This window comes from Podarcis melisellensis (genome assembly GCF_964234715.1).
Source record: "Podarcis melisellensis genome assembly, chromosome: 4".
Taxonomy (NCBI): domain Eukaryota; kingdom Metazoa; phylum Chordata; class Lepidosauria; order Squamata; family Lacertidae; genus Podarcis; species Podarcis melisellensis.
Genome location: NC_138531.1, coordinates 72717876 through 72742370, shown reverse-complemented (window position 1 = coordinate 72742370; position 24495 = coordinate 72717876). Strand labels below are relative to the sequence as shown.

The 24495-nt window shown below is 42.3% G+C and overlaps 2 protein-coding genes across 4 annotated transcripts; one reads left to right on the top strand and one right to left on the bottom strand.

The window, feature by feature from the left end:
* Positions 1 to 1757: 1757 nt before the first annotated feature.
* LOC309368632 (uncharacterized protein) lies at positions 1758 to 23037 on the top strand. Of its 3 annotated transcripts, none has more exons than XR_014167833.1 (5): positions 1758 to 2307; positions 5393 to 5851; positions 12340 to 12480; positions 14261 to 14325; positions 15322 to 15495. XR_014167833.1 is itself a non-coding variant. In XM_081908863.1 (4 exons), exons 1-4 carry the CDS (start codon positions 2241 to 2243, stop codon positions 14263 to 14265), a joined length of 672 nt encoding a protein of 223 aa, XP_081764989.1. In that variant the 5' UTR covers positions 1760 to 2240; the 3' UTR covers positions 14266 to 14401. The 3 variants fall into 3 exon arrangements, 1 of the variants encoding a protein (XP_081764989.1); XR_014167832.1 differs by lacking the exon at positions 15322 to 15495 and adding an exon at positions 22486 to 23037 and having other exon boundaries at positions 1759 to 2307; XM_081908863.1 differs by lacking the exon at positions 15322 to 15495 and having other exon boundaries at positions 1760 to 2307; positions 14261 to 14401.
* LOC309368633 (phospholipase A2-like) lies at positions 14888 to 20888 on the bottom strand. The gene is made up of 4 exons (XM_081908864.1): positions 20231 to 20888; positions 17369 to 17534; positions 16205 to 16311; positions 14888 to 15213 (listed from the first exon to the last, which is right to left on the bottom strand). The coding sequence occupies exons 1-4, from the start codon at positions 20268 to 20270 to the stop codon at positions 15053 to 15055; spliced, it is 474 nt and encodes a 157-aa protein (XP_081764990.1). The 5' UTR covers positions 20271 to 20888; the 3' UTR covers positions 14888 to 15052.
* Positions 23038 to 24495: the final 1458 nt, after the last annotated feature.

The following is a 24495-nucleotide window of genomic DNA, read 5'->3' as shown; positions in this document are numbered from 1 at the left end:
TCTTGCAGAGCTAGCGCTCCACTTGTGAATTTGTAGGATGCATAGAAGCCCACTGCTAGGGACCATCCTTCAGCCCCCACAGTAAAATATTTGAGGAGGCCGGGCCACCACAAAGTTGATGGGCGTTCCCATTCAAATAGTGTGTGCACACTACGTCATATGATCAATTATGCAGGGCGAGGCTCACCTGGGCCCCCACAGTATTTTATTCAAGTTGGCACCCCTAGTAAAACAGAAGGGCATCTGTACATGTGCTGCAGGGTATATTGTTGCCATCAAGTAATGACAGCTATTAGAATAATAGAATCTCAGCTAAACCCTGCCCTTACTATATGCTGTGGAATACAACTCCCATCAGCCCTGACCACTGACTATACTAGCTAGGGATAATGGGAGTTGTAGTACAAAGCATGGAAACCACCAGGTCTGAGAAGGCTGCTTGAAATTGTTTGTTTGTTTAGATCATCAGCTGGTACATGGATGAAAGCAATTATATTTAATGGTGGTAATCTGCCCTGTTGCCATGACAATAGATCCCTTCTATGCTAGCATGAGTCTTATTGAATCAAATCTAAAATATTGAACACATAGTTGCTTAGATCTCTGTCCCATGTTATTGAGAATGCAGGAAACAAAGCAGAGAAGATGAAAAATACATTGCAACGGCTTTTGTAGCATTCTCTGTTTAATAAAGATCAGGTAAGAAGAACTATGTACAACAGGTCTCCTCTCCTTTTGCTATTTTCCAGCCCTCCTGCCTTCTGCTTGGGCCTGACCTCTTACACTAGATATGCAAAGCCAGCTTTCTAGACAAAGATGTGCCAGAACTCACCATGAATGTCTCCCTTGTTCTCTTATAATGGCAATGGCGCCCACCTGAGAGGTGCCAGAACTGAGTTCTGGTGAGTTCTGGCTGAAAACAAGCCCTGTAATGCAATCTTATAGATATCGTCACATGTGCCTTTTTAGCTTCTGTTGGTAAAAGTAGGCTGAAAAGATTTAGGATGACAGTGCAGGTAAACCACCAAACTCAATTACCTGTGCATACGTTAAATCTGCTGAATTTCTCACCCTTGTTATCAACAATACAAGAAACAACTCATCAAATGAGATAACCAGTCTCTGAGCACAGGCAAGGGCAGAAAAACATACCATATTTTTCCATCTAAAATATGCCCCCATGTATAGGACATCCCCTATTTGGGGGGATTCAGATTTAAGAAGATGGAGGGAGATGTATCCGTGTATATGAAGCCCCCTAATTTTTTACATTATTTTTTAAGGGGAAAAAACCTAGTCTTTTTCACTACAGATATTACATTGCTAGGAGCATGCGACATTGCTAGAGACAAGAGATCTGTGACACCCCAGATGTTGGACTACATACCCTTTTTTCATTTTTACATTACATTTCCCAGGGCTAAGCCATGAAATTGAAAACAGACTCTAGGCATGGCACAGTTAAGTCCAACTATTCCCATGGGTCATGAGACTATTTATTCTTATTCCCTGACAACACACAAGTTTGTTTGGGCAGTTTTCAAAAACCCCAGTGGCAATTAAGTTAAATGTAGTTAAATTAGTCATGGAGAATCAACAATCTGTTTTATCAGTAACTGGAAAAAGAAGTTGCACAAGAGGAGTAGAATGTATTTATTAAAAATAACTGTCGTTCACTTTCCCTTCCAAACTAGAGGGGTTTACAAAATACACAAAAGCTTACCAAAAGTCACAACATATTAATATATCCAGATAATATGAATGACATTCAAAACATATTTGGTGTCATTTCAGGGGAAGATTCTTCACAATTCTTGCTGAATAACTAGGGCCACAAGCAATTTTATTAGTGCTGGCTGTTTTCATGGAGGATTTGTGAGGCAAAGGATCTTAGGAAGGTCATTCTAAAACCTGATCGTCAAGTACAAATTCTGGGTTGTTTAGCCAAGGCACTTCTTAAAATTTTCTCCCTATCCAGCACCCTCTCTGCAGCTTCCCTCACAAAGATTAGAGCAGCTTCCTAATGAAATAACTGTAGGAAGACCAAAAGTGGCAGCCCTCTAGGCAGCAGACAGAGAGCTGTGATGTCAAAGCTGTGGTAACCTTAGTAAGTGTGACATTTACTGGGCAGAATGTGAATTCCTATTCTGTTGCAACACAAAGGCAGAGAGGCACATCTTTTTTCTTTTGCCCAAACGTTTGGAGCCAAAGGCAAAACCAAAGAGAATACATTGTCAGCTATGATCAAGCAGAATTTGAAATCCTACAGCTGGGCAGTGCCCCGTCTTCTGATTTCTATCTGTTTGGGTAAGTAACTGAGCTAATGAACTACAGTACCTTCATTTTTAGGAGATTGGAGCAGGGAGAGGGGATCTGTGGTTTCTTCTTATAGTTGCTTGTGGCAAACTAAGGGTGCAATCCTATGCGCTCTTACTTGTCTGGGATGCAAGTAAGCTCCACTCAACACAATGGAACATAGCTTTGAGTAACATCCATAGAGTCAGTCTGAGTAGGTTGTGATCTGGGCTGTATCTTATTGGTCTATAGGCTATTTTGTAAAAGGTGGTTGAAGCATATGCATCTGTCATTATGATAAACAGTCTTTAGTCTTTCACATTCTGTTACGTCTATGGTTCTATAATTTATGACGTTTGGTTTTATAAGGTGATTTTTAAACAAAAGGGGGGCACACAGTTTTCCATTAAAAAATATATCCTAAAAGCAGAGAAGTTGCTTCTGTGCTAATCTTTTTACATCTGAAGTCAACCCCCCCCCCCCCATTTCTGCTTCTCAACAAGCAGCTATAATTATGTTGCCTTTTTACTTAAAGACAGAATGTGGGAGTTTTAGAGAAGGGGTTTAGCTGGGCAAATTTGTCCTCAGTTTTTGTATCATTAGGACTTTATGTCTCTTCTTGTTGTGATGTACTGACTGCAAACCCTAATGAGAGAGCTGCTATAAATACACTTTTTCTATGTCCTCCCTCACCCTGCAATTTGAAGAGATCTTGCGAGGTTATGCATAAACATTTGTCACAAAATCAGTTAAGAAGGACACAGTATTGTAATGTGTTTATTGCCTGGATATACAACCCTAGGCTGACCACGTCCAAAGAGAATAAGGCTCCTTTGTGTCTAACGCATGTGTAGTGGAGTGAATATTGATACTGTTATAGGTTGAGGGTGCCAAATGCCTGGGTTTAGTAAATGCTGGAAAGTAGGATAAAGTAAACAGTGGCGTGAAAGAAATGGAGGCTTGAGGACACAATGGCGTTGAAGGAAACAGAAACCAAGGGGAATGTACAACCGGGCCAAAGCTTTGTGTGTGACCTCAGGAGGCAATAAAAGCTGTGCAACTATAGGCATGGATAAGTGGGCAGGCAAAAGAGGGAGAAATAGGACTGATAGGGTTGTTGCAACTAGAAGCTGGAGGGACAATTACAGCCAGCTGTGATTTCTACTGTCTCTGAAGCATAGCAACAGCCATCCCTAAGGGCAAGTGCCAGTGGCGTAGCGTGGGGGGTGCAGGAGGGGCCGGCCGCACCGGGCGCAACATCTGGGGGTTAGGGTTAGGGGGCGCAAATCCACGGGTTAGGGGGCGCAAATTACTTGCCTTGCCCCGGGTGCTGACAATCCAAGCTACGCCACTGGCAAGTGCTAAGATTAAGTGGTTTCATATTGTTTTCAAAGAAGTATCCAAATTCTGTGTCTCTAGGTCCCATCTAGAAAACAAAAAGATGTCAGGATGCCAGCAACACCCTGCCTTCCAACATTGCACAGATGCACACAGGGACACTCCTGTGTGCTTGTATTACGGGAGGACAATATAAATAAATACAAGTGAACTAATAACCTTTTGCAATGTTAAGAGCAAGTCCTCCATGGCAACCTTCACAGTGAAGCCCAGGGAATGAGCTGGTAATTGAACCAAAGATGGGAATCTTTGGCTTCCAGCAAAGCTTGAAACACACACACTTCAGGTCTGATATTTGAAGGTGGCAGATAAATCAAGCTGGTTGTACTATTAAGAGCCAGTGTGGTGTAGTGGTTAGAGTATCGGACAAAGACCTGGGAAATTAGGATTTGAATCCCCATCAAGCCATGAGCTTATCCACACCTCAATTTGCCCTGCCACTTCCTGCAAGGGAAACCCAATCTTCAGTGCTAAATCAAAACAGAAAGGCAATTCTGTAAGTAGAAAAAAATCTTATTATATAAATTTGATCTATGGAACTGGTGCAGTTACCAGTGCTACATAATACTTATTCCGCATTTGGGGGGGGGGGGATGACTCTGCCTTTTAGTGTAGCAGCATTCAAACTTTGGAACTCCCTGCCAATTGACATTGGGCAAGTGCCTTCACTGTCCTCTGTTCTGCACCTGCTAAATACATTTTTGTTTAGGGAAGTCTATCCAGATATGTAGCTTGTTGACATGTGTTTTAATCTAGGTTTTATTGTTTATTTTAATTTTTAAAAATGTATTAAGTAGTTGTTTTTAACTGGGTTTTTTAATTACTGATAACCTCATTGTATTATTTTTCTAAAGTGCTTTGTTGTTTTTAACAATCAATCAGTATATACATTTTATGAAATAAATTACAAAATAAAAATCCAGAATCTATAGAAGGGCTTAGCAACTGCAAATATATAAGCCCTGTGTTTTGATGTTGCTGCATATCTGGTACCAGGACAATAAAAGAAAACAATAACAAGAAAAACGTTGACTTTTGCCAATTTATAATATCTTAGCCTTGGTTCACCATCTGCAAAATAAGGATAATTGTGATGTACCACATAAAATTGTTGTGAAAATAAAGCAGGGAATGAAATTATACCTAAATTATAAGGATAGTTCAAATGATCATTCTAAGGGCATTTTTTTAAAGTGAACCAGTTTAATTATTCTTATGCATAGGTCTTCCTTTTAACTGTGGGATGTTGAAGCTAAGATAGTCAGTCTAGGCACATGACAGTGATTCACAGGCTCAAGTTGCCATAGCAAAAACCCTTGTATTTACCGAGTCTTTATTCTTCCTTTCTATATTGTTTGGTCAGGCCTCTCTTGAAGTGCACCTGTTACTCTCTCTCCACTTGGCTTCACAGGCTACCAAAGATGGCTGGATGTCAGTGATCTCTTTCAGGGCAAAGAATTTTGTAAACAGTTGAGCCCCTCAGCAAAGGTCATGAAATTAAAATGGATTTGCTAGATATCTGTGATCTTTCAAAAGCATTAGTCAAAAGCAGTAATGTATATGTTTCCATATATGAAGGAGTCGTTTAAACCCCACACAACCCAGTTTGCCCACGGACAGAACCCCACATATCCCCATAATAATCGCTACCTTCTGTAGGACTCACCAAGAGCATTCGTCTTTCTCTCTTCTTTTGCAGCTGTTTATGCTGGTGTTGGAAATGCAGCCAAGGAGAACAGAGCTATCTCAATCCATTCACCTGCCGCTTCCCCCACAACAGTGTTTCACACATACGGAATGAGTCTTGTGTCTCCATCTGTGTCCCAGAGTCCAAGCAGAGAGAAAACCAAAGAGGGTGAAACGGTGACCCTTGGATGCCGGTTCCAAAGTTCCCATGGCTCATCTTTGAATAACCTAACAGTGAAATGGTACAAGGAGGATGAAAAAGGGTCGAGGGACCTAATGGAGAACAACATCACTGTATTGGCAAACTACACCAGAGCATTCCTGACAGGGGATTTATCTGAAGGCGATGCATCTTTGACTATCTTAAATGTGACAACGAGCGATCATGGCACTTATTTCTGCCAAGTGACCCTTTCCAATGGAGATGTGGTGACAGGAGGTGGCACAAAGCTCAGGATCCGCAGGGCGCTGGGTAATGTTTTGTTTTGTTCCTTTCTTTTCTTAAATTAGCCCCAATCTGCACTATACGCTATCCTACCACTTTAAACAATCAAGACTGTCCTCTAGTCCAGGGGTCAGCAAACGTTTTCAACAGGGGGCCGGTCCACCGTCCCTCAGACCTTGTGGGGGGCCGGACTATATTTGGGGGGGGGAAATGAACGAATTCTTATGCCCCACAAATTACCCAGAGATGCATTTTAAATAAAAGCACACATTCTACTCATGTAAAAACACACTAATTCCCGGACTGTCCACAGGCCGGATTTAGAAGGCAATTGGGCCGGATCCGGCCCCTGGGCCTTAGTTTGACTACCCATGCTCTAGTCTCACCAGACTCCTGGGGAGTGTTGAGGGAGCTGAGAGTTGTTAGGAGACCCCTGTTCCCCACAGAGCTACTATTATCAGGGAGGTATAACAATGAATCACTCTTCACAGGGAGCTCTGAGAATCGTAGCTTTCTAAGGGGAATAGGGGGCCTCCTAACAACTGTCTGTACTCTTAACAAACTACAGTTCTCAGGATTCTTTGGGGGGAAGCCATGGCTGTTTAAAGTGGTATTATACTGCCTTATATAGTGCAGATGGAGCCTCAATAACAGCAGTAAACAAAATAGACTGAGTGGCGGCTGAGGGCTGACTGAGTTTAAAGGGGGCAGTGCACCCTTCACCCTAATGGACTAGCCTCCACTGTCATGAACTAATAAAGCATGATGTGTTATGCTGTTCATAAAAATAATTGACAGATGCATGGCCAAGCCATAGGGCATATCTACACTATAGTTTTATATTGCATGGCTTCCTAGAAAGAATCCTGGGAGCTCTGTGGCTCAATGAGGGTGCTCTGTCCTGTCGAAAGCGTTACAGTGGTACCTCGGGTTAAGTACTTAATTCGTTCTGGAGGTCCGTTCTTAACCTGAAACTGTTCTTAACCTGAAGCACCACTTTAACTAATGGGGCCTTCTGCTGCTGCTGTGTCGCCAGAGCACAATTTCTGTTCTCATCCTGAAGCAAAGTTCTTAACCTGAGGTACTATTTTTGGATTAGCGGGATCTGTAACCTGAAGCGTATGTAACATGAAGCGTATGTAACCTGAGGTACCACTGTATTTTCCAAACACCTAGGGAGATGATATGATAATGAAACTAGTTTAAGTCTGTGGTATAATGTGCATATAAGGCCACATCCACAACATATAGTAAAAGCACTATTATGCCACTTTAAACAGTTATAACTTCTCCCAAAGAATTCTGAGAAATGTCATTTGTTAAGGGTGCTGAGAGTTCCCCTCACAGAACTACAGCTCCCAGAGTTCCCTGGGAAGAAGGATTGATTGTTAACCTGTTGTGACAACTTCAGCTCTGTGAAGGGAATAGGGGTCTCCTAACACTCTTGGCACTCTGAACAAACCACAGTTCCCAGGATTCACTGCAGGGAAGCCATGATTGTTAAAGTGGCATAATAGTGTTTTATACATGTAAGATGCATTGATATGCATATCGTTGTGTGATTAATGTATGACCAGTGGCATGCTTCTGACGTCTCTAATTATTTGAGTACAGTGGTACCTCTGGTTACATACGCTTCAGGTTACAGACTCTGCTAACCCAGAAATAGTACCTCGGGTTAAGAACTTTGCTTCAGGATGAGAACAGAAATCGTGCTCTGGCAGCGGCAGCAGGAGGCCCCATTAGCTAAAGTGGTGCTTCAGGTTAAGAACAGTTTCAGGTTAAGAACGGACCTCCGGAACGAATTAAGTACTTAACCCGAGGTACCACTCTATCAACTTACATGTTTTGTTTGTTTATGTGCTCTTAATATGCCAAAACAGTTTACAACTGTGAAAACCAATCCCTAATTAAAATACACAGTAACATTAAAATGCCTCTGATTAAAATATGCAATACAACAATTTTTAAAATTAAAACCATTAAATCCCAAGTTCAATTCAGAAGAATGTTTGCCTGAATAGATGGGACTTCAGGAGCCAGAGAAATGCCAGCACTGGTACAGCCTCTTATATTTCAGCAGAGAGGGCATTTCACACCACTGGTGCCACGTTACCCCAGCCAATGGACAGGTTCAGTTTTGCCACAGGCCACAGTCCCTAAGTGAAGTATACATACATGTGTGAACTAGCTCTGGCGCACACATTCTTCAGAAATTCAAGCACTGCTTTCACAGCAGAAAATATGTTAGGGAAATAACAGCAAAGGAACTTTTGTTATTTCTTCCTAGAATTTCTCTTCCAAGCTTTCTGAAAATATGATCAAGGTGGCATTGTAATGTAGTCACAGCCTGATTAATTTCATCCATCTCACTTCATTTGACAGGTGGTAATGAGAATATGCAATCGTTATGAAGTGGCTGCTTTTCAGAAGCGGAACTCTTTGCAATGACATTCCTTACTTCAAATGAATGGCAGCAATTAAAGATTAAAAAGTACCTCCCACTCAATTCTCCCCACCCCCCAGTGTTGTGATTATATCAACCTGTTCATCAACACCCAAACTAGACCTAATAGTGGTTTTATACTACTTTCACCACCAATGAGGGGATGCACGTGGCAATGTGGGTTAAACCACAGAGCCTAGGACTTGCCGATCAGAAGGTCGGTGGTTCGAATCCCAATGACGGGGTGAGCTCCCATTGTTCGGTCCTTGCTCCTGCCAACCTAGCAGTTCGAAAGCACATAAAAGTGCAAGTAGATAAATAGGTAGCGCTCCGGCGGGAAGGTAAACGGCGTTTCCATGCGCTGCTCTTGTTCACCAGAAGCAGCTTAGTTGTGCTGGCCACATGACCCGGAAGCTGTACACCGACTTCCTCAGCCAATAAAGCGAGATGAGCGCTGCAACCCCAGAGTCGGTCACGACTGGACCTAATGGTCAGGGGTCCCTTTATCTTTACCACCAATGAATCCTGGGAATAGTAGCTTGGTGAAAGTACTGAGACTCTTCGGTCACATATTCTGAGCGTCGTCATTGGGAAAGGGAGCCGAATGACTAAATCAGGTGCTCTGCACAAGTTCTATACATTTTATATACCTCACTGTTCAGAGAGGAGTTGCTCTAGCAGAATATTTCAGCATCTACCTTTAACGTAGAGATGCCATAAGCTTTTGCCGTGACTCAATGACACTTTCTGCCTCAAGCTGATATGCCTGACTTTTTAAGCACTCCACCTTTTCTCCATTTGTATGTGCCCCTAGCACCCCTTTCTGGTACTTCCTTATCTTTTGGCATGCAATTTCTATCTAGAACCACCACCCTTTCTGTAATCATCTACTTCTCTCTCCTCTTCAAGTGCTTCCTTAATTTGTCTGGTCCAACACCAGTTTAAAGATGACAACAAAATCTATACAAAGGTTAAGCAGGAGCCTTGAGGCTGCCCATAAACAGTTTGGATGTAGACAGTGGATGAGCAAGCACACAGGTCATGTGGTCATAATTATGTCAGTGGAAAGTAGATCACTGACCCACATGAGGGTAATTAGTAAAAGGATCAGCTGGGTTCCTAAATACAAAATCCGGGGCTTAACACACTTTGCAGCAGGAGTGAGCCCCCAGCAGCAGAGTTTAAACTCACAAAAGTCAAGCAGCAGTATAGCATGGGATATAGGCTATTAAACTCTTTTCATATCTCATTTCGTTGCATACAGCGCTCCTCATTTCTGCCCCTCTTGCAATGAACAGGCCACATTGTTAAATAAGTTTTAAAAGACTTTACTTACAAAACTCCAACAATGGTCAGATTCATGTGTTATTCCATGCAGCAGCAAGAAGAACACAAGTAGAAATATCTTGTGTTACAAAATACAGAAAAGCTACCAAGTGCATGGTGTGAGCTCCTCTTGTGGTGAGTTCACATGGAAGAGAGAGTGAGCAAAAGAAACCAGAGGAAAGTGGGCATGACCTAGCTGAGTCCAGGAGCACAGCTCTACAACCTTAACTCAAGTACTGAATGACACTTTTGCATAGTTATGTTTGATTGCAATTTCCCACAGCAATCCCCCAGTGCCCTACCAGTGAGCTGCATTGTATTTCTATTCAAATTATTTATTTATTGAATTTATAGCCCAGGGCAGCAAACAGATATACAATTTTTTAAAAAAGCAAAACAGGAACTTTCTAAAACAGATTAAACATATTAAAACATTCTAAGAACATCTAAATGCAGTTACAGTTATAGCACTTGTTTATAAATTTGCATATATACATAAACACTAACACATGACCATCTAATGCAGGTCTGCCTTCTTTTGTTCTTTGTGTTGATTTGTTTCCTCTTTTGGCTGGGGGGGGGCAGGGGTGATACTTAAATGGCAATTCCAACCCACTCACCTCCACTCCCAGTACAAACCTTGGTAGTACTTGTGTTACCTTGCTAGGAAAACATGGGAAGGCACAGACCATAAGGCCAGAGCCAGGCTGGAGATCTTCTGTATGCCAGAGTTTGCTGCCAGAGAAATGTCACAGGCCTAATATTTATAAATTCTTAACAGGAATAAATGTCCTATGCTTGTTTTGTCAGTTTAATGTAGATTGTAAAGTCCCTGGAATGGGGACAACTTACATTCTACATTATTTGTATAGAAACAGGGCTTAGTATTAGCTCAATATGAATGTTAAATAGTGGTGGAGTTACTCATAATCTACCAACCCACCTCAGTCACACTCTTCAAACTGTGTTCCAATTCACACAATTGGTTCTTGCTGTGTGTGTGTGTGTGTGATATATTGAGATATATATATATATATATATATATATATATATATATATATATATATGCAGGTTTTGGTGTCCTCGGGTGTCTTCCCGTGTAAAAGTTGGGGTGTCTAGGCGACGTTTCGACGAGGTCTCACTCGTCATCTTCAGGCTGGTGCTTTCGGCTTCTTGTTACTGGAACAGAGCCGAAAGCACCAGCCTGAAGATGACGAGTGAGACCTCGTCGAAACGTCGCCTAGACACCCCAACTTTTACACGGGAAGACACCCGAGGACACCAAAACCTGCATTCCTGTACCCGTGAAAATCTACGAAAGCATATATATATATATATATATGCTTTCGTAGATTTTCACGGGTACAGGAATGCAGGTTTTGGTGTCCTCGGGTGTCTTCCCGTGTAAAAGTTGGGGTGTCTAGGCGACGTTTCGACGAGGTCTCACTCGTCATCTTCAGGCTGGTGCTTTCGGCTTCTTGTTACTGGAACAGAGCAGGATCTCAGTGTTTGAGTTCCTATAAATACTGTTGAGGGGGTGTGGTGTATAGCCTCCAATGTTCTGGGCAGAGAGGAAGTTCCCAGGCTAGTGTGCCTTTTCTTCTTTTGTTCCTTAATTACTTGAGGGATATCTTGAGTGATTTCTTGAGTGATATCCTGAGTACCACTTAGGTGGGTCATTAGGTGTGGATTAGTTGCTAAAGTCTTTGTGTCTTGACCTCTTGAACTTTGTGAAGAGTTTTTCTGAGAAGATGGCTGTACTGCACTTAGTTGTGCTCTGGCTTGGCTTCGTGTATAGGGGCGAGCTGTGGTTTTGTGGCCTGTGTCAGCCAGATCTGTGTAGGGAGTGCCATCCAGATGGTGCCATCTGTGTAGACACCATCCAGTAGCCAAACCATGGTGGCACCTCCGGATGCTGCACCCCCCTGCAATCCCTACACAGATCTGGCTGACACAGGCCACAAAACCACAGCTCGCCCCTATACACGAAGCCAAGCCAGAGCACAACTAAGTGCAGTACAGCCATCTTCTCAGAAAAACTCTTCACAAAGTTCAAGAGGTCAAGACACAAAGACTTTAGCAACTAATCCACACCTAATGACCCACCTAAGTGGTACTCAGGATATCACTCAAGAAATCACTCAAGATATCCCTCAAGTAATTAAGGAACAAAAGAAGAAAAGGCACACTAGCCTGGGAACTTCCTCTCTGCCCAGAACATTGGAGGCTATACACCACACCCCCTCAACAGTATTTATAGGAACTCAAACACTGAGATCCTGCTCTGTTCCAGTAACAAGAAGCCGAAAGCACCAGCCTGAAGATGACGAGTGAGACCTCGTCGAAACGTCGCCTAGACACCCCAACTTTTACACGGGAAGACACCCGAGGACACCAAAACCTGCATATATATATATATATATATATATATATATATATATATATGTTAGGCTTTCTCACTCTACAGTATTTTAAAAAGGCCCCTAGGCTGTGAATGTCCTCAGTTTTCCTAGGGAGATATTTTTGTCATTTTGGACGTACAATAGTCTAGTCTGTAATGCAGAACGTTACACCACAAGAGTGTCTCTCATTGTTCCTCTCACAGGTTTAGCAAACATAGATCCAAATCCGCCCCCTCAGTCTCTCAGTGCAGCCTCTTCCAGCCAGTGTGCGTTGAGTTTTCCTTACAATTCCCTATATTCAAGACACTTGATTTCTGATGCCTCTGTGTATTTCCCCCCAGGATTGTTTGGCATAGAAGAATCCATTGGAACAATCATTGGCGTGGTGGCAGCTGGCATTGGAGGCATGTTAGTACTAATAGTAGTTTTAACTCCTCAGCTGAGGAAGTGCCTTCCATGTGCTAAAGCAACGTCGAACCAAGGTATGGTGACAGCAAAATGCTCAGTTGTTTGCCAGAATTATAGATGCAATGCATATTTGTTGCCAAATGCTTTCAGAAAAACAAGCTTTATACTGAATAAGAACTTAGAGAGATCGCCAGTGCTGATATATCCAACGATCCAAGCAAATCTCTGCACTTCATTTTCTGAAAGGCTAACCAGCTGCAAAAAAAGGGGGGGAAACAGCTTTAAGTATGGTGTAGAAGAGGAAATTTCAGCAAATGGAGCTAGTCTCTCAACAGAGAGACTGCATCACAATTTCTTACCTTCAAGATAGCTGGTGATAGATAGCTTCAAGGTTGCTATACAAGGTAGCTGACCTTCCAGATTTTGCTGGACTTCAACCATTGGGAGCCCAACAACTTGTGGGCACCATATTGGCTACCTCTGGATGGAGTAACTGCTTATAGGTGCAGTGGCATAGCGTGGGGGGTGCAGGGGGGGCCGGCCGCACCGGGCGCAACATCTGGGGGTTAGGGTTAGGGGGCGCAAATCCACGGGTTAGGGGGTGCAAATTACTTGCCTTGCCCCGGGTGCTGACAACCCACGCTACGCCACTGTATAGGTGATAGCTGAAGAGGGAGCCTGATGGAATTGGTCTCTCAGCAGAGCCAGTGACGGAGGCCCCCAGTCCTGTCCCTGCATTTACTATAGCCACGTGGAATTTCTATTAGCAGGTAAAGGTAGCAGTGAGGCTGGGCTTTGAGAAGAGCTGATGGAGGAAACCTGCAGTCGCATCTCTCTGCTATTGTCTATGTGTGGACATACAGTACTATGCTTTCTTATTAAATAAACAGTTCACCACAATTGCTATCTGTATATATCTGTATGCTCAGCGATCTTCAAAGCATTTGGGGTTGTTTTGCCAAATTGTCTCTCTCTGTGTGTGTGTGTGTGTGTATACATACACACACATACACCACAAAAACAAAAAGCCCACTTAAAGAGGAAATAGTCTGAATGTTCTGTAAACAGGCACAGCAAGGTTCTTGAAGCAGATTGAACAAATACACAAGGAAGAAGCTGAATTGCACTGAGAAGATTAAGACAGCAGTCCTAAAAATGCTTACTCGGAAGGTAGCTACAGTGAAACCAATAGGTGTTTGTAATCTGAGCGAAAGCTTTTGAGATTATAGTCCTTGAGATGGTGTTAGAGCTGGTAGCAGCACAAAGCCTGCTACAATGGCTCTGACTTCAAGGACTTATTGCATGATTCTCCGTCTAAGAAACCAAGTGTAGCGCAGAACAGTCAGACTGAAATGCTTGCCACATGTTTAAATTTATCTGGATGTTATTGAGTTGCTGCAGCAGTCTCCATTCTAATTCTTTTAGGACCAATAAAACAACCATAAAAGGTCCCTTCAAGGTGCAGAGCTGAACAAGGCCAATGGAAACACAAGAAATGATTCTATATTAACATGATTAACATGAATTCTGTGCTGCTCTTGTATGTTATATTTGTGGCAAGGGTTTGCCAACCTACAGTGGAGCCAAATAATCAGAAGTGCTTGCACAGCTCAAGCACATTACTGCATTAACTTTGTGATCATACAGGGCTGTGTACACATTATACCTTTAAAGTACATTTGAAACACAGCTTCCTTGGCAGTGCCCAGAATTCTTTGATAGGAAAAATGTGCTCTGAGCGTGCTTCAAATGTATATTGTGAAAAATGGGTTGTAAAATGCCTAGTTGCATCATATTGTGTCATATCCTCTACTTCATTGTTTATTTACTTAATCTTTTTTTCTTCCTCCACAGCATAACTTGGACAGCATGGTTAAAGTAATTGCCAGATGTGCCACCGACTATATAGTTTTCTGAATGTAAGCAAAAATGTCAGTTGTTTGAGTGTTTTCTATAGTCTATCTAAAAATGGTATAATAAAAAGGCTTTACCATCCTTTTAGAATATATGCCTCAAATTGTGACTACAGCTTAGTCATAAGCATCCTTTTCCACAAAAAAACCCCTTTTACAATAGCATCCTCACTACTAAATAAAAGAATAAAACTATATTAAAGCATAGAAAGGGGTGGTTGCACTGAACATTATACCTTCTCCAGACACAATAAGCCAGTGTGTGGCCAAGATGGCTGAACCTCCTGTTCTCTATCAGTAAAAATCTCTCCGCTGTATTCAGGAATCTTATGGTGCCTTTCTGCACTTAGAGTATCTCTCTTACACTTCCTGTTCCATAGGACTGTCACTTTATAGGAACACAGCATCACCAGCCACAAAGAACCTGTGGAGGTCCAGGATGGTTTGGGCACATGCACTGTAGTTATGCGGACTTACTGTATGCACCACTTTAAAAGATCATAGCATGGCATTTCAAAAACACTTTTGTAGGGTACGTTTTCCATGACAAGATATAACAAGAAGCCTATGAATCTGTGCAACCAACAGGTGTAGAGGTCATAGTTTAATCTGTCATTACCAGAAATCTGAAGATACATACACAATTCAGAAGCTGCTAGTCTAGTTGAATGATATACAAAATACATAGAGCTTAAAGTGGAACGAAACTGAAGGTTTCCATTAGAAAGTAGTCTTAATGCCTACATTTCCCATAACTGCATACAGGGTAAAAATGGCCGCACAGAAAATTTGGCCAGAAGGCATAGCGTCGGTTAAAAGGGGCAGATCTCCAACACTTGGCTGCTTCTCTGTCACATTGGCATATGATTTTTTGACATCTGTCTAACATTGTATCTGAAAAAGAGAAAAACTAGGTGAATAGTTAAAATGGAATAACAGCACCAAACTGGAACAACTAGCCAAAAATTGTTAATGTCTATTGGCATTTGTTATTCATTGCAGCTGCTTTGGGAATCGTGATAGACCAGGAAGGAAATATAACCATAAATCAAAATAAGTAAGTCATTCTTAATGTTTAGGCTCAGATTTCTGAAAGCAGTTACAATAACAGGTAGCAGATAGGGATAGTTTTCACAATGGACAGATATTATTTTATTATTATTATGATTATTATTATTATTATTATTATTGATTAAATTCGTATACTGTCCATCCAAAGATCCCAGGGCAGTTCACAACAGAAAAATACAAAATGAGAACACAAAATAGATAATAAAACAAAAACAAACCAATAACCACCACCACCCCACACAAACACATTTAAAAAGCCACAGAATGTTAATCAACCAAAGGCCTGGTTATAGAGAAACGTTTTTGCCTGGTGCCTAAAGATATGTAATGAAGGCGCCAGGTAAGCCTCGCTGGGGAGAGCATTCCACAAACAGGGAGCCACCACAGAAAAGGCCCATTCTTGTGTTGCCACCCTCTGAACCTCTTGTGTAGGAGGCACATGAAGAAGGGCCTCAGATGATGATTGAAGGATCTGGGTAATTCATATGGGGAGAGGCATTTGGGGCTTTTTGGTCTAGAAAAGAGTGAGTAAGTGACATGATAACGGTGTATAAAATTATGCATGGGGTAGAATCCGTGTATAGAGATAGGGTGTGGGTAGAGATAAGTTTTTCTTCCTCTCAATTGCACTCAATGAACCTGAATGCTGAAAGATCCAGGACAGAAAAAGGAAGTACTTCTTCACACTGTAGTTAAACTATGGAATTGAAATCAATGGATTTAAGTCTACTCTGAGTAGACACTAACACTAGATCATGCATTGCTTATCAAGATAAAATGGATAAGTACAATGAAATTTAAATTGTTACCTTACCACATACCACAGTATTGTCATTACAGGTCCATTTATATCTACGTATTATGGGGTTACAGCCTTGTTCCTCTGCGAAGCCATAACAGCAGTCATGTTCGTGACAGCACCTTTAAGCAATAGAGATTGAATTGTACCCATTACGGTACATTTTGTGAGCATTTCTCTGAGGCCCACCCACGATTTAAAAAGAGGCATGTGCCAATACAGAAGTAAATTCTTCAGCTAGACAGGCACTCTACAATATTGTTTCACGTACTTCTAGTGTTTCAGGGAAAGCCCATTAAATTTTTACATTAAGTATTTATCCCTCTGGAATCATTCATTTGGTAAACAAACAGCAAGAGCATGGTGCATGAGAATATTACACCTACCACTTCTCTCAGTGAAGCAAGGGTTAAAAAAGAAATCAAATTTATCTCTAGTGAAAGTCCACTGGTTCCAAATCAAGTTAAAAGAGGACACACAGCATTCCTTTTCTCTCATTGCATTCTCTCAACTTAGCAACATGGTAATGTCATCTGGCATAATAAAGGGCAGGTTTTGTTATGTGCTGATCATGTTACCTATTATTCTCACTACTCACTCACCAGCACTATGTGATTTTGGCACCGGTTTGTGCTACCACAATTAGGGATGGGCAAATCTGTCAAATTTGGTTTCTCATTTTCAAATCTCAAGTTCTGTTCTGCACATTTCCCCCAATTTTTGAAGTCCTCAAGAAAACCCATCATCATTTTAGTGCATTTCCCCCCTCTTAATGTACATGTTTCTATGTAAGTTTGCATAATATACACATTTACGCGAAGCAATTTCATTTTTGTATGTTATTTTTCACTAACGTGCATTTTATGGATGCTTTACCCCAGCACATGATCTTTTTGCACACATTACTTGACTGGAGAAAGGCACTGCAAATTTCAGAGCAGTGTAAATTTTGAAGGATAGCTGTGTTTTGGTTCTTGTGTTGTTTTGGAATATGTGAATTTGGTAGGTTCACCTTTAAATGTGAACGGGATCAAATTTCTGCCCCATCTGTAACCGCAATATAGTTTCCTACAGTTTCTCTTCCACAAATTAAACCTGCATTTCGTTTCAAGGGTCTTAATTAAGGTTGGATGAATTCAATTGAAGAATGACACTTGGGGATGTCATTGATGTCCTTACCAGTCTGTTTTGTCCTTAGGCCATCCTCTTCCTCCTGGGCCACAGTAGCACCCATAACCTAAATATGCCAAAGGAAATCGTCTTGTGCCACACTTTATGGCTCCAGATAACTCAAGAAGGCCTCTTTTGTGTACAGAATGGTTCTTCCCAAGAACACTATTCCAAACTGCAAAGGCAGAAGTAAAATTTTAGTGCATCTGAGTAAAAAACCATTACTCAAAATCTTTACACTTTCCCAGTTTTGAATTAATGTATGTATTATTGATAATATCTTTAAAATGCACTTCTGCTCAAAAAGAGTTATACAACTCTACACATATCATTTCTGCAACCAAGGGTCTGCCTTGCATTCCCATTCATTTCAGTTAAGAACGACATTCCAGGTTAGCTCCCTTCACTTAAATGTACAGGTGTCGTCCCCCCACTAATGCGGGGAGTACGTTCTGGCCCCTGCGCACATAAGTGAACTTGCGTAAAGTGGGGAGAAACCCACTTTAATAGGGAGGGCGTGCAGGGAGGAGAGAACGAGAAAGAGACTTGTTATGTACTGAAGTTCTCACCCTGGGCCAGCAGAGGGATAATGTAGATAGTTATGCAAATGAAGGATCAAAAGTGACGTTCAGTGATTGGATAGTTTGTATGCAAATGAAGGATCGAAAGTGACGTTCAGTGATTGGATAGTTTGTATGCAAATGAAGGATCGAAAGTGACGTTCAGTGATTGGATAGTTTTATAAAGTTGTTACAGTAACGAGGTTCTGGAGCACTATATAAGCAGGCTGACTGAGCTCTTCAGTTCAGTTCTGTTCCAGCTTACAAATAATAAAACAGCTGCTTTGGAAGAATCGCTGTGTCGTCTGATATGTTCACCCACAACTTAACAAGATTCACAAGCACCGCTGGGGCTGCTGCTTGGCCGCTGGGCTGCTGCTTGGCAGCTGCCCAGCCTGCCACAAGCCTCCCCTCGATTGGGGCCACTGCCCAGTGCAAGGGAAGGCCAATATATTTATTTATTTTGCAGCAACTTGCACAAATGTAGTCACACACAAGTGGAATGCGGGTGCCTGTATTAGGGCACACTACATATACACACACAGAATTCTGGATCAGATATGTCTAAACGTTATCAGGATCATTTTTTTCCTACAGAACTTCTTTGACGTTGTTTAGAGTTTTTCCTTTAATCTATGTATTTGTATTATATAAACACATTTGGTTCTTGCAAAATGGAAAATGTGTTTCATCATAGCCAATTCTAAGGAAATTGCATAGGCTTTAAATGTTTAGACTCGAAAGGCACTTTGGTTAAAGCATTCTGCTGAATCCAAGACTTAAACAGGCTTCAGAAACACAAGTGTCTCTGCACTATAAACCTGAGGAAAATGGCAGTGTACCTCATCGTCTACTTCAGGATGATTTAACAGGGACATTTAAGAACTGCCAAGCCAAAAAAACAAAACCTCAAACTGAAGACTACTGTCTTAATACAGACCGGCTGTTGTTTTTTGATACATTCCTTGGCTATCAAGTATGCATTCTGGAAAAATGTAGCATTCCTTCTCTACTTCACAGTATTCAAGTCTAATTTTAATAAACATGTAAGCAGGAGCTCTGTCTTAATAAGGAAAAACAAACAAACAGCAGCAATGTCTGTGCCATAACAGTGAGGTGATTCAGGTTTTAAAGGCACAGAGTCCACCTTAAACATATTACCGGTAGTTATAAATAAAACATTGCAGTTAACAGAAGTCTGTTTAAAAAAAAACTTTTTTAAAAAATGAGAAAAGCCTCCCAATCTGCATGTATAGAAGTAATGAATTCCTCGCTGAAAATTATTGTACTATAAGAACAGCATAAACGTTCAAGGTGATTGACAAAGTATTAAAGTACACAAATTGCAAACTTCAGTTCTCAGTATTGAAAGAGCTGACAGGAAGGGAAAGAGCATGCAACTTAATGGAATTCTCACTCATTCCTGCTACAAAGTAGTTAAATTTCAAGCTGAGTATCCTTTTGTGTCCAGCAGGGCCAGTTTCTTGTAACTCTACCTGATAAATAGCAAAATAGTTACAAAAATGTGCCTGGCAGTTGGGATGGGATCTTATGATCTCAACTTTCCTGGCACGATGAAGTTTACACTGGCAGGCATTAAGCTGCAGTAATATAGGCGTCCTCAAATAATTACGGTAAAAGGCCTTGCAATAACGGTCTCACATGCTTCGGTTCTGCTGTGTGCTGCTTCTGTAGTGGGGCCTTATAAAAATAGCTTTATTTCCTTCCTCCCATCCACCCTGGACTTTAGATGAATAAAAACTAGCTATTCACATTTCGCTGTTTAAAGTACAGGGAAGAGGCAAACAGTTACAGCATGAACAAAGACAATCATTCAGATATGAGAAAGACACCTGGCAATATGCCAAAGCACCTAAGACCAAGCCATTCTATTGACCTAATTCCACTGGAGCATTTTTCAGTGTCTAATAACAGCCTGAACAATGTCCTGGTGCAAATCCCACTGCACTGAAATAAGTCCACCCATTTGAAGGAATTTTATCATACAGTACTTTGTAAACTTTTGAACTTATGAACTTTCAGACACATTGGAACATGTTTCGCCTGCACTATTTACATGCTCAAACAATGCACAGTTATCATTAAGATCAGACACCGAAAGCCCAGTTCCAGGACGATGATGACAATATGAAAACGATAAGCTTACTCACCTGCCCAAAAGCTGTTTGCTTTGGTCGATAAGAATGTTGTAAAGCCCAGTCATGAAACCTCTGCACTAAGGGGGGCACAAAAGCACAGGTGTTTTTATGAGGTCAGCATCTACATTGCTTGGCATCTATTTTGTACTTACCTGCTTGAAAAAAAAAAAGTGTCACCAGCCGGAGTTCCATTTGGAGGTCAACTCAGAATGACCCCCACCCTTTCACACGGACACGCATAGCCTGACTGCCTAGAGAGTCTCCCTGTAGTTCTGCTGTCAAACCGAGCCAAGGAGTGGGAGTGTATAAACACTCTGACAAGGCTGCTCCTCTACGGTCTACTCTCAGAGCTAAATATATGCGTGTGTGTGTGTATATATATATAGTTAAAGGTGAGACACTTCCTTCTGCTTTTCAAGTGCCCACTGTCCAGAGACTGATGGAAGGCCCAATTCACTAAGAACCTTTACCTTACTAAGAACACATCTGGCAAGCACAGCTCAATGCCTCTGTTTGCACGTTGTTCCTTTCAGGAGGGGTTGTCGGGAGGGAATTATGTCTCTTGGACAGGTTTAGATGCCTCAGCCAATAAGCCAGGAGCTCCTTTCCTAAGCTGTTTGCTTACATCCTCAACTGACCCCTCCAAGTCGTTTCACTGCTCTGTTTGCTACAGTCCAACTTTCATAACCGGGTAGCATTTGAGTTTATAGGCACTGGCAGGAATTTTCTAATTAAAAAAAACAACAACTGCAAATGCCAAGCTGAAACAATAAGCTTCTACCTACAATTTCCTGAGATTTCAACACACTAATTGACCCTGTGAAACATAAATGTGCAGAGTTTTTTTTTTTAAAAACTGGGCAACAGCCACCTGCCAATAACTCCCAAGCCTCCCCTGGTCTCCTGCCCCCTTCCCCCTTTGTTTTGACAGATCGGGGAAGGCTCGGGAGTCATGGGCAGGTGGCTGTTGCCCAGTTTTTTTAAAAAAACTCTGCACATTTATGTTTCACAGGGTGCAAAAGAAGGGCTTTGCACCTTGCCTGGCAGAGAAATCACATGCCTTGCGCCCCTCCTGGGCAACGCCCATCTGCCCGTGACTCCTTAGCCCAGTGTTTCCCAACCTTGGGTCTCCAGCTGTTTTTGGACTACAACTCCCATCATCCCTAGCTGGCAAGACCAGTGGTGAGGGATGATGGGTTAGCCTCCCCCAATCTGTCAAAACAAAGGAGGAAGGGGGCAGGAGATCTGTACCGCCGGATGTCCCTGGTTCCCCTTTGGCAGTGGCGGAAGCAGCGAGCAGCTCCTGAAGCCAGCCAGGGCCAACTGCGCTACCAGGCTGGCTCTGGGCTGCTGAGGCTGCCACTGCCACATTTCCCGGGGACAGATTTGCAAATCTGGGGACATTCCGGGGACGGAATTTGTCCGGGGACAGATTTGCAAATCCAGGGACTGTCCCCAGGAACTGGGGACGTCTGGTAACCCTACCCAAGAGGGTCTTGCTTCCCCCAGCCACAGCCTTGGATTCCAGCAGAAATCTTTCTCTCAGCTGCCCAGCCTGCTTATTGCCTCTGGCTTCTAGCTCACAAACATCAACTCTGGCTTTTGTCTTTCTTATTACCAGACAGTGGAGGGAAGGAGGCACACCCATTTGCTCTCTGGCAGAGAGCCGCTTATTTTGTTTCATTAAAGGCCCATACTTTGGGGGTCACTATCAAGAACCTGGCTTGGCTATTCCAGCAATTTGAATCCTAATGAATCCAGTACAACCCCAATGTCCCCTAACTCTCTCTCACACACACCTGCACAGTCCTTAGGATTGTCATCAGAGGCTCTTATCTAGGTTCTCCCGCTGAGGTTAAGCAGGAGATAATTTTTGTATAACTTTTATTGGATTCAGAACTGGGCATAAACTGTTTTCCTGTTTTATTTTTAGGCCTGTTCTTATATTGATTTTATACAAGACTGTTTTTAGTACTGTTTTGTTTAGGATTCCTTGCTTTCACATTTCTTCTGTGAAAACTGGTTTAATTACTGGATAGCAGTGAAAAAGGCAGGTGAAAAAACTGGGTCAAAAAAGCATTTGTGTTTTAATTTTATGGACTGCTTCATGTTCTTCTTTTTTAGGTTTTTAATTCTCTTTATGAGTTTTATCTGCCTTTTATTGTATAATATAGGTTTGTTTGTTTTTACATTTTCAGGGATTTTGCTAGTTGCTCAGAATCTTATTTTTCTCCTTCTTTTAGAAAAGATGGAACAAAATTATTATAAATAACATTTCTGGGAACCAGTGCCAGCTCTCCTGTGGTAACCTGGTTTTTCCTCATTTCCATTCAGATGAGAGGCAGGGAAGATTATAGACATGGTGACAGCTAGACAGTTGCTAACATTTTCCCATTATTTCTTCCAGGTTTTCCATCTTGATCTTTTGCTGTCCTTCCTCTTCCCCCCCCCCCCTTGTATCCCCTTTTGGGTTTCTCCCTTCTTACTCTCACTTTATGAATGGTGTGTTGGTTAAATGAGCCCTGTTGAAGGGTCAGTGCCTGGAGCAAAAACAAAAATCCAGACTGGCCTCGCCTCTCTCAGAATAGCCCTACTGCATAATGAAAATAAAATCTGTCATCACAACCTTGTGCATTTCGGTTTCATCTCAGTTTTAGCTTCCTTTATTGCCCAGAATTCTTATGCTCAACTCATAGTCCCATAATCTGATATAGAGAGAGAAGTGGGAAAATGAAGAGTTCAAATTCCACATATACCCAGTGCTTTATTTTCTAGAGCAGTGGTTCCCAACCTTTTTTTGGCCATGCCCCACCTAAGCATCTCTAAAATCCTGATGTCCCCCACCCCCCGTGACATATAATTATTATCATCCAAAAAGTGAACTCCTATTCATGTGAAGGAAGCCTAAAAGGCCATTCACTGCTAATATCTCATTCTCAAATTGCCCCCCTTAAAAATCAAATTGCCCCACATTGGGAAACACGTTTCTAGAGAAAACAAGTGCCAGAAAGCATCTCCCTCAGAAGACCCACCCTAGAGCCCAAAGAAGATCTCTTTGGGCTGGGTGAGGGGCAGTCTCCTCATTAGCCAGAGGCTTGTTGAAGCTCCTCAGCTGAGGCAAGGGGAGGCTTCCACGCAGCTTAATGAGCCCCCATCATTGGGGCTTGCTCAGCTGAGGCACAGAGAGGCCTCCATGCCTCAGCCCAGCAGCCTAACAGCCCCCCTCCCATCTCACATGAACCAGAGTAGCATTGGGGCTCGCTTAGCTGAAGTGCAGAGAGGCTTCCATGCCTCAGATGAACAACCTAACAAGCTTCCACCCATGCTTCTCTGACTCGTGTGAGCTGAGCAGCTGGGGGCTTGTTTAGAGGAGGCACGGCTTTCTGTGCACCAGCTCAGAGGCTGAAGAGTCTCACCAAAGCCCCATTGAGTCTCCAGCTCGTGAGGAGACCTTCTCCAGAGCCCGTAGAGAATGTTCCCTTCTGGCTCCCAGGAGGGTCTCCTTCAGGGCTGGAGGTGCTTTGCGGGGCTTTGCTGAGGCTGGTCAGGTCTCTCTCCCCACTTCTGGGGCCCAGCTGAGAGGTGCCAGAATGCTGTTCCGGCAAGTTCCGGCTAGAGAAAAAGCCCTGCATATACCACACGGCAGCAGGAGTGCCCACTGGTTCTCCTGCTACATTCCAATAAAAAGAATAAGAGAATGTGCCCTACTTAACAAGGGTTTCCAGTGATTAACAAAGAAGCCAAAACAAAACTCAGCTCATTTATTCATTGCAGGACTAAACTCAATTTATTTATCCATCATGCCTCTTAAGTGCAAAATCTCTTTTTTCATTAAGTTAGTTGGATAAACCATTTAGTTGTCTACTATAGCAAATAATCAATCACTATTCGCATCAGCCCCAGCAAGCATGGCCAATGGCCAGGGAGTTGTAATTTGGCAACATCTGGAGGCCCAAAGGTTCACCACACCTGTTATTGCCTTTTAGAGGTTTTATTTGCATATTGGACACTAAAATCACTAAAATGATTTTAAAAAATACAAGAGCACTTAAAACCAAAGGGCAGTAGTGCCCAGCAGAATGTATGAGCATGAGGTTTCAACAGTGAAACTGCAATCCCTCCCACTTCTTCCTCGATGTGCAAAGGACACAGTGCAATTGCCATTGCTTGCCCCTCTCTGCTCCCCAAGGCCCTGGCCTGCAAATTAGTCTTGCTTGGATCTATGAATGCCTGAGAGAAGTATGTGGGGTGGGGTGTTGCACAGCTCCATTGAGTTATATGTCATGCTCTCTCTCTCTCTCTCTCTCTCTCTCTCTCTCTCTCTCTCTCTCTCTCTCTCTCTCTGCGTGTTGTACAATTATGTCTGGAAGGCAGATGGGAACTCGTGGTCCCCAGACTAATTTCATGCACTTACTTG